The sequence below is a fragment of the Brachyistius frenatus genome, unplaced genomic scaffold (assembly GCF_029030835.1).
Source record: "Brachyistius frenatus isolate BFR_SWC_R1_liver_20210118 unplaced genomic scaffold, ASM2903083v1 Contig_82, whole genome shotgun sequence".
Taxonomy (NCBI): Eukaryota; Metazoa; Chordata; class Actinopteri; family Embiotocidae; genus Brachyistius; species Brachyistius frenatus.
The window spans coordinates 990,043-1,002,500 of NW_027210681.1; the positions used below are offsets into that span (position 1 = coordinate 990,043).

Here is a 12,458-nt window from a genome sequence, read left to right on the forward strand (position 1 = left end):
GTGTGTGTGTGTGTGTGTGTGTGTGTGTGTGTGTGTGTGTGTGTGTGTGTGTGTGGGTGGGTGGGAGGGGGCATATTACGGACGTATTACGGACGCTGTGGGTGGCTGACACTCCCTGAACCCCCCCGAGGCCTTCATCGGATAGCTCGAATGCACACACACACACACACACACACACACACACACACACACACACACACACACACACACACACACACACACACACACACACACACACACACACACACACACACACATTTTCACACGTATTCGACCCATTCATACCCCTGTGTGTGTGTGTGTGTGTGTGTGAGAGACAGGATATGTCAACCTCCACTTCGCAGTAAGTCTCACACCACAGCGTTTTTTTTGTTCCTTTTTGTTTCCTACAACTTTCTCGCCTGCTTGTTGCCACATCACCGCCGCGGTTTCAAGCGATTGTGGGAGATTATTTCTTTTTTTTTGGCCAAACAGGAAGTCGCCATCACATCAAGTTTCACAGGGTCGGCTGCACGTTTCTTTGTTTTTTTTCCGATCCCAACAAATAGCTGATGCCAAGTTGTTGTTTTTTGTTTTTGTTTTTTTGCATTTTGTTCTTTTTCATTTTTTAAACATTTTATTTTCTTGTTTTTTTCATTCATAAATCGTAAGAAGAATTTTTTTTTTTTGTTGTTTTTTTTAGACATTTGTTTTCTGCGGTCCGGTCCTGCCGTCGGTCCGGTCCAGACTTTGTTCCACCACATTCACACACACAATGTTCCCCTTTCATATGTCTGTTGAAAAAAAAAATCTGAAACACGATGCGGCCGCTCGCTGCATGTTCCACTCGGAGAGTTTTAACGGAGGGAAACGCTTCACGTGAGAAAAAATAAATAAATCACTCCCTCAGATTCATGTGTTAAAAAAAAAAAAAAAATTCTTATTATAGAGGCTGATTGGGAGAATTTGCTGAGTCATCACATGAAAGATGCCGTTAAATGGACATCGATCGCAGGAGGAGAGAGGCTCCGTATGAATTCCTGAACTTGCCTGGAGAATTATTAAACATTTTAAGTTTCCTTCAGTTTCAGAGGAACTCCAGGAAGTGCTGACTCAGCACACTGTACGTTTTACTGAACACCTCAGTTACCGAGACGCGTTAAGATCACGGACTGGATATAAAAGTGTTCGTAGTTTCCGGGTCTAAAAAAATGGTTCCGATCCAGAAGTGTCTTCAGCTGCAATACCAGCGAGTGCCACTAGAGGTCGGCTCCAAAAAGCCTCCGGCTCCATAGACTCCCATTCAACTTCTCTCATCAAATCCAAAGTGAATAAAATGTGTCCATCAGTTATCTCGGTGTTGTTAGCTAAAGTCACTCCTTCTTCTTAGTTTTCTGGAGGTCCATCTGAAAATAATCCCTCATTCATTAGAAAAGAAGATTCAAGAAGACCTGTTTTTGGGGGCGTGTCTGTTTGATTGACAGGCCTGTGGTGCAGTCAGGTTACAGCTATCGGTGGGCGGGACGTAGTATCGTCAGGTTTCCGATCAGATCGGTCAGATCCACCTCTGGCTCCTCCCCCAGCTCGTCCAATTATGGTCACTTCCTGCTCCAAACCGCTCCGAACTAACAAAGATGGTGACGGACAGAATCTGAACTGGAGGATTCATAATGTTCACAAACCAACGATGACATCACTTATAAGTGATGACATCACTGATGGTTGTGTTACGATCTATCAGCTGATTTTGACTCATTTAAATGTAACGTCAACTCTTTCCTTGTCTGCAGATCGATCTGGAGCCGGAGGGGAAGGTGTACATCGTTATCGACCTGTCGGGATCTTCCAGTGAAGGTAAGAAGCGTTAATGACGTAACGCGGATGTCTTTCTGTTGTGTGACCCAGTTATTCTTATTATTATTATTAAAGGAAATATTAAAACCACAACTTTTAGTGAGAATTGACCTAGAAGTTGCGGTGGCCTTTTACAATACATTTTTTATAAAATCTAGATTTTTCTTGTTGCATCATGTCAGAGCCAAATTGAAAGTCACATATGCTAAATATGAATATTCAATATTACATTGATAATAGTGTCTTGAAAATGGAAAAAAATAACATTTATGAATGCAAAAATAGATTTAAATCAGATATTTAAATTTAAAATAGAAACTTCAAATGAGGTTTTGAGTTTTATTACTCGGGTTCATATCAGGTCTGGAGATCTAGGTGGAGAGGAAGAGGGAGTTATCTGGAGGTTGAGAGGGAGGGAGGGAGGAGAGGGAGGGGAGGAGAGGGGTGATAAATTGATTAGTAAAGTGGAGTGTTCAGTAATGGACCAGTGACATCATTGACAGAGAGAGGACGGGGGGGAGGTGGGGGGGGGCACAGAGTGATGAAGAGGTCTCATCAGGACGTTCTCCAGGAAATCACCTTCTTCTCTCTTTTATAAATCGATTCTTAAATTATATTTTTGTCTGTGTCGGCGGCCTTTTCTTCCTGCTGTGACATACATAACGTTTATAGTGTGCGTGTGCACGTGTGTGTGTTTGTGTGTGTGTGTGTTTGTGTGTGTTTGTGTGTGTGGGGTTGAAATTGCAGTCATTACTTTAAATGTGTTTGCATAGCAGAGAACACACGGCTGAGCTATCAGACCTGAGAGCTGCAATCAACCTATTATCTTTAATACACACACACACACACACACACACACACACACACACACACACACACACACACACACACACACACACACACACACACACACAAACACAATAAGCTGCTGTTACTAAAAGCAGGTGGAATATATTTACGTTGTTATCAGCTCTGAGTGTTATTGTCTGAGGATGATGAAGGAAACCTGTTGGCCTTCATCATCCACAACACTTTTATGATTATTTTTTACTTAATTTTTTATATTACATAGCAGTTATTGTTGCTGCTTGTAGACAAACAAGTGAAAAACAACAACTAATATAACAAAAATCAACTAAATGGACCGCTGCTGATATATATATATACATATATATATATATAAAACTAAATATCTCAGTTGATTTTTGTTATGTATATATATATATATATATATATATATATATTTACATATATTTTCATTATTTATTTTTTTAACATGCATGCAAAACAACAACAACAAAAATTCACACGCATGCTGCTGCCGCTCCGTCCTGTGGAAACACTGCGTGGCGCCGAAGCATCACGTCTCAGCTGTCATACCAGCTGGTTCACCACATTTCCCCAGGAAACCACGAGTTTCTCCATAACGACTGCTGTCTGTATTAAGTTTTAATAAGTACGTGTGTTTTTCAGAGGTTTCTGTGGAGTCAGTGTATTTTCTAGAATGGCCTATGTTTTGTCACTTTACTGCCGACTAGTGGATTTTTAAGATGTTTGGCATCTAAAAGGCCAAAATCACGGTGTTAATGAAAGTAGTTTCAGGTGTTGAGCAGCAACACTCTCACTTATTATTACATCAGTGTCATGGACATTGTTTGGATCCAGATGTTTGCAGCTGGATTCGAGCCTCCGAGTCCTTTCGGTGCCACTAAATAACAAGTCGAAGGTGCCGACTGTGTGTGATGTCACTGAACCCTCCTCGGTATCAGTCGAATCACTGTTGCTATGGCAGTGGTCGTCAGTTGCTAGGTGACGGTGATGGCGTGTAGCAACGGGGGCTGAAAGACGGTGGACGGTACGAGCAGTCGTAAAGGTTCAAAGAGCAGAGCTGCTGAAAGTGTGAAGCTTGACAGAGAGGGCGGGGCTACGGAGAGGGTGGAGCTACACAGAGGGTGGAGCTACATAGAGGGTGGAGCTACACAGAGGGTGGAGCTACACAGAGGGTCGAGCTACAGAGTGGGCGGAAGAAATCAAGAAGATATAATTTTATAATGCTGAACGTAATTTCAATCTCCTGATTTCCACACGTCTAAATCCTCCGAGCAAGAAAACCGTTTTTTTTTTTTAATTTTAATTTAATTTTGTCAACAAAGTCACACATTCAATTTCCTTATATATATATATATATTTTTTATCTTTACTAGTTTTTAATATTTTTTTCTGTTTGTGTTCAGACTCAACAATATAACGATTCATCCTAATTTACATCAGTTTAAAGTGGCCCCTCCCTCTCTGGCCCCAGGAGTGTGTGTACATGTGTGTGTGTCTGTATATATATGTGTGTGTGTGTGTGTGTGTGTGTGTGTGTGTGTGCGTGTAATTACCACGGGGTGAGACAGTAATTGAAAACCTCTGCTGTTCCTCTGGGAAATAGGATGTCACGTTTCTCACTGGAGAAGAAAACCTCTTCATCTTCCAGTCAGAAACACACGCGGTGTCGTCGCCATCTAGTGGCCACATGCTGTTAGTGCACATTTGGTTTAATGTTTCACAAACTTCCTGCACCAGTTTAAAAGCTTGGATTATCATTTGTTTCAGATGGAATAAATGTCATGCAGCGTTGGACACGTGTTCCAACCTCCAGATGTTTTCTGTATGACATCATCTTAAGGTGTGTGTGTGTGTGTGTGTGTGTGTGTGTGTGTGTGTGTGTGTGTGTGTGTGTGTGTGTGTGTGTGTGTGTGTTTATGCAGCAGCTGCCAGCTCCACTGAGAATGAGGAGCGCGTGTTTCGCCAGCGGATGCGTCCCAGGAAGCGTCAGGGCGCCGTCCGCCGCAGAGTTCACCAGGTCAACGGACACAAGTTCATGGCCACGTACCTGCGGCAGCCCACCTACTGCTCCCACTGCAGGGACTTCATCTGGTGAGCAACACAAAAACAAAACAAAAGCACACAAAAATCTCTGCGTCAATTTATGAACAGAATTTATAAATAGAAACTGTCAGATTTGGGTCGTTTTATGGACGTTGAGTTTTCTCTGTTGGTTTGTTTCACTTTGAGGCTGCAAAATAAATAAATAAAAGGCGTCCTCCATCTGACGTCATCAGAGCTTTTGTTCAGCAAACATCTAAAGGTGATTTATTCAATTATTCATGTTTAGATTAAATTTTCACTTCAAAGATTGTGCGGACGTCAGAGGACACAAAATAATGGGTCCGATGCCGCTTCGCATCTCGTCTGAAGACGCCCCTTTTTAACTTGTGACGAAAAGAACAAAGAATAATGTGAAATAAAGTGCAAATAGAAAATAAAATGGGAAAAGAAACGCCGGCAGTAAAGAGATGAATGCGGCGACGGTGGAGATGGAAGAACTCGTGTGATTCACACATCCTTCAAACAAAATCTACAACAAATAAGAGCGACGTCGGTAACACGAGTAAAATACAAGAACTGGTGAATTAGTGGTGAAGAAAAAGTAGTTTTACTGTCCAGCTGCAGAGGGTTTGTTCAACTGTTCGAGGTCCTGAAGTAAAAATGGGACTTTTTCATCCCATTTTGTTGGAAATATTTTGTATTTTATTTGATCGAAGTTGTGTTTTTCTGTCTCTTAGGGGCGTTTTAGGGAAACAAGGTTACCAGTGTCAAGGTAGGAAATCCACACGATGACGGTGAAACACGGAGAAACCTGACACCTTTTAACCTGTGTGTGTGTGTGTGTGTGTGTGTGTGTGTTGTGTGTGTGTGTGTGTGTGTGTGTGTGTGTGTGCTGCGTGTGTGTGTGTGTGTGTGTGTGTGTGTGTGTGTGTGTGTGTGTGTGTGTGTGTGTGTGTGTGTGTGTGTGTGTGTGTGTGTGTTCCTCCTGCAGTGTGTACCTGTGTGGTCCATAAGCGCTGCCATGAGCTGATCATCACCAAGTGTGCAGGAATGAAGAAGCAGGACGACACCGTCGGCGAGGTACGAACCGCCGAGCTCAGCGGCTTCTTGTCTACGTGTTTGTTTGTTTGTTTGTTTGTTAGCGTTTCGCCTCCAGCCGACGTCGAATCCATCAGATCAGTGATTCCAGCTCAAAAACATCAAATGAAAATAAGCGACATTTTACATCCCGAGCCGGCCAATCAAGTCCTTCATCATTATTATTAATAATTAATCATATTTCCTTCAGTTTTGATCTTTTATAGATTGCAACCTTCTGATCCATCTGACAGTTAGCGTTGTTAGCTAAATTAGCTCTTTGTTAGCTAGTTGTTAGCATTGTTAGCTGTTTATTAACTTGAGTTTAGATTTTTTTTTTTTTTAAGAAACTAATTTTTTTTAGCTTTTGTCGGCTGTTTGTTTATTTAGCAAAATTAACTGTTTGTTAGATGTTTGTTAACTTGAGCTGTTTGTTTTCGTGAAATTAGGTCTTTGTTAGCATTGTGAGGTGGTTGTTAGCAGGTTGTTAGCATTGTTAGCTGGTTGTTAGCAGGTTGTTAGCATTGTTAGCTGGTTGTTAGCAGTGTTAGCTGGTTGTTAGCAGTGTTAGCTGGTTGTTAGCAGTGTTAGCTGGTTGTTAGCATTGTTAGCTGGTTGTTAGCAGTGTTAGCAGGTTGTTAGCGTTGTTAGCTGGTTGTTAGTATTGTTAGCAGGTTGTTAGCATTGTTAGCATGTTGTTAGCATTGTTAGCTGGTTGTTAGCAGTGTTAGCTGGTTGTTAGCATTGTTAGCTGGTTGTTAGCAGTGTTAGCAGGTTGTTAGCATTGTTAGCAGGTGTTAGCGTTGTTAGCTGGTTGTTAGCGTTGTTAGCAGGTTGTTAGCGTTGTTAGCTGGTTTTCAGACTGTCAACACTGGAGTTCTGCTGGCGCCATGGCGACAGAACAACACTCAGACTGCTTCCTGTCCGTCTCCGTGTTTCTCGCAGACTGTCGGCTCTCAGAGGTTCAGCGTCAACGTCCCGCACAAGTTCAGAATCCACAACTTCAAGGTTCTGACGTTCTGCGACCACTGCGGCTCTCTGCTGTGGGGTCTGCTGCGTCAGGGCCTCCAGTGCAAAGGTACGAACGTGATTCATTTATTCACGTTACGATCGAACCTCGACGTGTTCAGGACGTCCTGTTTGTGTCTCAGTGTGTAAAGTCAACGTCCACCGGCGCTGCGAGACCAACGTCGCTCCGAACTGCGGCGTGGACGCCCGCGGCATCGCCAAGGTGCTCTCCGACCTCGGAGTGACGCCGGACAAGATCTCCAACAGCGCTCAGAGGAGGAAGAAGGTCCCAAACTTTATATTCTTTTCAAATCTATTTACTCCCCAAAGAAAAACAAAACAAAGAAAACTTGATTCTTTCTTTAGATTTTTTTTTGTGCATTTCATGAAAAGTCGTCTTTGAACAGATTCCTTCGGCTCGGGACGCTCAGCGGCCGCCGTCGGGGACGAATCAGAGCGAGGACGACCGCTCCAGGTCCGCCCCGACCTCCCCGTGCGAACTGGGTACGGCGACGGTCCGACCTCCACACAAACAAACAAACAAACAAACAAACAAACAAACCCTTTCTGCTTTTTCTCCCGTGCAGATCCGAAGGAGCTGGAGAACATCCGCAAGGCGCTCTCCTTCGACCGCCGCGGAGACGACCTCAAGACTCTCTCTTCCCCTTGCGCGGTCGCCGCGGTGACGGGCGACGGGGAAAGCGTCGCGAAGGGCGAGGGCGGCCGGGAGAACGGCGGGGTCGGAGGTCACGGCGGCGCTCCGGAGCCGAAGAGGATGAACCTGCACGACTTCGTCTTCATCAAAGTTCTGGGGAAGGGAAGCTTCGGGAAGGTGGGCGGGGCCAAAAATACCCTTCTTCTCCTGTCGTCGTTGTCGTCGTCGTCAATCGTTTCTTGTTTCCTGACGTGTGGCGTTGCCTAGGTGATGCTGGCGGAGCTGAAGGGCAGCGACGAGGTTTACGCCGTCAAAGTGCTGAAGAAGGACGTGATCCTGCAGGACGACGACGTCGACTGCACGCTGACCGAGAAACGCATCCTGGCACTGGCGAGGAAACACCCGTACCTCACACAGCTGTTCTGCTGCCTCCAGACCAAAGTAGGGACACACACACACACACACACACACACACACACACACACACACACACACACACACACACACACACACACACACACACACACACACACACACACACACACACATGCAGACATACTGTTCACCTCCAGGGGGCAGCATCACACTACATTTAAATCTGCAGCTTCCAGTTGTGAAAGTCTGAAGAAAATAAAATTTCTGTCTGTAAAATGTTAAAATCCGCTTTGAGTATAAAGAGACAAAAAAAAAAAGACAAAAAAGAAAGACAAGTATGAATGAAGAATTTACACATAAGTATTATAATTGATGCAAAACTGAACTAATGTGAGAGTTTCAGGAGTTTATCAGTGTGAAACTTTTTAGTTTCTATTTTAAACATCAGGAAAAACTGAATCAAACTTTTCCTCTGTAGTTTTTGTTTTAAGATTTTATAATTTATCTAAATTTAAAGCCACAAACGATCAACACGTTTTTAAAAGTTACATAAAAAGGACCTAAATAGTGTTTGAAACTGGAAGGTTGGTGTTAAAGATTTAACTGTACGTGATATCTGAAGATCAGCTGATGATACACAAGTTTGGGTTCTTTTTTTTGTGCTTTCGTCTCATTAAAATACTTTTTAAGTAAAATACAACTTTCTCTTTACGTCGTGGGACAAACGTGCATCGTCATATTTTAATATTTACAGCTGCTGAACAGATGATGTAATCTGTCTTCATCATTTGAATCCAGGAAGAACACCGAAGTGTATTTAACGTCCGCTCTGCTTTCATCGTCTCCACTTTCAGCTCGTTCTTCCGTCGCCACGGCGACTGCGCCGTGACGGACAGACACACAAAAGGTGGGCGGGACAAACAGTCGCGCCGCACCGCTGCGTGTTGTGTCTGTCCGACGTTGCGTAAGTGTTTACGAGTGTGTTTTCAGTCGCTGATGTCCGAAGTCCTTTCGGTGCAGCTCGAGAAGGAAACGCAGGCGGGAACTTTTTAATCGCGCCGAAAAGTTTCTCTCGGTTTTGTTCAGAAGCATCGAAACGGTGAAACTTTAAGATCAAGAGTTTCCAGAAGTTTCTGAAAAACCTGCTCGTAAAAGGAGATTCGGGAGAAGATGTTTTATTACCTGTAACCTGACTGCACCACGGGCCTGTCAATCAAACAGGACATGTGCCCGCCCCCCCCCCAAAAAAACCTTTTTTTAAAGTGATTTTCCAATTAATGACGGGAGGAGGAACAGGAGGAGGAGGAACAGGAGGAGGAGGAGGAAGAGGAGATTTTGTGACCTGCATCTTTTGTTTATTTTCTCAGAACGTTCTGGAAAGTTTGAGTCCCGTTTGATTTATTTATTTCCTTTAAAGGAAAATACAGATTGTTCTTAGATACTGCTGATTCTTTCTTTCTTTCTTTCTTTCTTTCTTTCTTTCTTTCTTTCTTTCTTTCTTTCTTTCTTTCTTTCTTTCTTTCTTTCTTTCTTTCTTTCTTTCTTTCATATTTAATTCATGATTTTGTTCTTTTAATTTGTCTCCACGCACACACACACACACACACACACACACACACACACACACACACACACACACACACACACACACACACACACACACACACACACACACACACACACACACACACACACACACACCCTGTGATTGGATTGTGGTCTCAGACGAAACAAAGGCGCTGCTCTTATATAACAGCTGTGATTCTTATCGGACTCCTGATGTATAATCCGTATGTGCTGTGACTCCGCCCCCATCGTCGCCCTTTATCATTCATTTTAATATGATAATGAAATGTATTTTTACTTTTCGTACTAGAACTGCAGCTCAAAGTGCCTCACAAAAAGAAAGTGACAACAAAAGATAGATATAAAGGAATAAAAAAAAAATAAAAATAAATAAATAAAAGAAATAAACTGGATGAAATTAAAACCAAGAATAAACTTTGATAAAGTTGAATAAAGTTAAAATATACAACAAAGCCATAAATTAAATGTAAAAGTAAAAATGCACTTTTATATTTATTTGCACTGACATCACCATCCTTTAATGGGTCTTTGTACTTTGTGTGACCTGTGCCCTACCTACCCTTCCCCCCTCCCCCCTCCATCTCTTTAATCGACTGTGGGATCGCAGCTGTTCCCCTATCGGCCTAATTACCGCCGAGAAATGTAAATACCGTTATACAACAGTAGCCTCGTTCTCTGAGGCCGCGATTTATTTCTTCAGCGAACAAAGTGAAGGACGGACGATCGAAGGAGGTGAAGCAGCAGGTGAAAGAAAAACCTGCCGAGATCAGATCACACGGAGGAGTGGTGTTTCTTCTTTTTTTAATCAGCTGTAACTGGTGAAGATCAGAGGAGGCAGAGACAGATAGAAACCAGCCAGATGCATTCAGGGAGCTTTGTTGTCTTCTGAGGACGGAGACACAGAGACACAGATAGAGATCAAGGCAGCGTTACCAGATGACTGGAAACCATCCATCCGGCGTGAGATACTGTGACACAGAAATGACATGATTCATAAAGTGTCTGATTTGCTATTTCTCTGAATTACTTTGCTTTTATTTCACATTATTTTTGCCTCCCTTACCGCTCCAACCACATCTCACATCATTTCTTTCTGACATACAGCTTTAAATCTGTGAAAACTGCTGACATATACAGTTTCCTTTTTTTTTTTTTTTTAAACAGCTGACCGCCATCGTTTTTCTGGCAAAACAGTATTTAAACAGGAGGAAACGGTGCATCAGATTATAAACGGAGCTTTAAGATGTAATATACCTGATTTACACGCAGTGTTTGTTATAAGATTTACTCTCATAAAAAAAAAAACCTTATCCTTTAACTTTTAATCTTACAAATTCGAATGCACTTTGAGTTTCCCTTTGATTGTCATCAGTGATCGAATGTTTGAGGTCCAAAGAGTGACGAGTTGTAACCAACAATCAGAGATCAGACGTGACAATCTCTTGAATCACTGACATGATATAATTACAGCTTCTGCTCGGCTTCTGCTATGATTATTTTTTGCAAATTAAAAGCCCTACCATTTCAAATTAAAAGCCCTACCATTTCAAATTAAAAGCCCCCACCATTTCAAATTAAAAGTATTCCAAACACAGTCCAGCCATTTACTGGGTTTCTGACCGAGTCTTGTTTTTATAGCTTTATTTTTCCCCCCAGGTTTTTAGTTTATTTAGTAAAAATAAGAATTTAGTGAACATTAAGGAAAAAGCAATAACTTTCTTTAGCTGTCTAAAAGTGTTAAATCCATCAAATGTTATTAAACCTGAACATTGCAGTCTAGTTCCTCAGAAAACCCTCTGGTTTGAGGGAGATTGTTTTTGAACCAAGAATTTGGTTTTTAAATGTTTTTAAAGGGCGCCTGATTTAAAGAAGAACGCATTATATATTCTATAAAGCCGTCGAAGGGGAGTTCTGACTGTCCTCTGTCTCCAGAGATGATTTTTATTGGCGATCCTTTGAGGTAACTGCGCTCTCTCTACTTATGAGGGAATGAACGTCGTTGCTTTCATTTTTTTCTTCTGTGCAAATGTGAATTCTTGTCGTTGAAGCTGAACTCTTAACAGCTCAGGTCGATCAGGATTGGTTTGGTTTGAATCAGGACTCGGGTCTGTTCTCACGAACCGGACCGAGAGTTGAAAATATTTCTTCTGAGAATTAGCTGATTGAATTTTGCTTCTGGGCTGAAAATCTTTGCGGGGGGGGGGGGGGGGGGGGGGGGGGGGGGGGGGGGGGGGGGGGGGGGGGGGGGGGGGGGGGGGGGGGGGGGGGGGGGGGGGGGGGTTTTATGCTTTTTCTGTTTCGTAGTAACGACCATCAGTCTGATGCCAACTCACCAGAGCACTTCATTATGTGTGTGTGTTCTTGTACTACCTTCAAAATAAGAGCACTTTTTTAGTTTTTTTTTCCCAAACTGAGGACATTTTGTTCCGTTCTTGTTTGAGGATTTGAGGGTTTAGATTAAAATCGGGGTTTGAAACGACTGCAGCCGACCGCGAATGAGGTTTTATATAACGACTTCATGTTACTTCCATCTTTGCTGCAGAGAAAAGGAAGAGTGAAACTTTGTGAAGGTACAACAGTCAATTTTTACTTCTAAAATAGGACAGTATGGTCAAATTAATGTTGTTTGTTGGTTCATGAACGTAATGAATCCTCCAGTTCAGATTCTGTCCGTCACCATCTTTGCTAGTTCGGAGCGGTTTGGAGCAGGAAGTGACCATATTTGGATGAGCTGGGGGAGGAGCCAGCGGTGGATCTGATTGATCTGATTGGAAACCTGACGATACTACGTCCCGCCCACCGATAGCTGTAACCTGACTGCACCACAGGCCTGTCAATCAAACAGACACGCCCCCAAAAACAGGTCTTCTTGAATCTTCTTTTCTAATGAATGAGGGATTATTTTCAGATGGACCTCCAGAAAACTAAGAAGAAGGAGTGACTTTAGCTAACAACACCGAGATAACTGATGGACACATTTTATTCACTTTGGATTTGATGAGAGAAGTTGAATGGGAGTCTATGGAGCCGGAGGCTTTTTGGAGCCGAC

General features: G+C 42.8%; 1 protein-coding gene across 1 annotated transcript in view; it reads left to right on the forward strand.

Moving 5' to 3' along the window:
• LOC138627160 (protein kinase C epsilon type-like) overlaps nt 1–12,458 on the forward strand; it is a 46,113-nt gene that overhangs the window by 16,062 nt on the left and 17,593 nt on the right. The window contains exons 2-10 of the mRNA XM_069709305.1: nt 1,770–1,833; nt 4,590–4,755; nt 5,445–5,479; nt 5,699–5,787; nt 6,730–6,862; nt 6,936–7,078; nt 7,200–7,296; nt 7,380–7,624; nt 7,715–7,888. Of these exons, the coding sequence (XP_069565406.1) occupies nt 1,770–1,833; nt 4,590–4,755; nt 5,445–5,479; nt 5,699–5,787; nt 6,730–6,862; nt 6,936–7,078; nt 7,200–7,296; nt 7,380–7,624; nt 7,715–7,888 (1,146 nt within the window). The remainder of the gene's footprint in view (nt 1–1,769; nt 1,834–4,589; nt 4,756–5,444; nt 5,480–5,698; nt 5,788–6,729; nt 6,863–6,935; nt 7,079–7,199; nt 7,297–7,379; nt 7,625–7,714; nt 7,889–12,458) is intronic.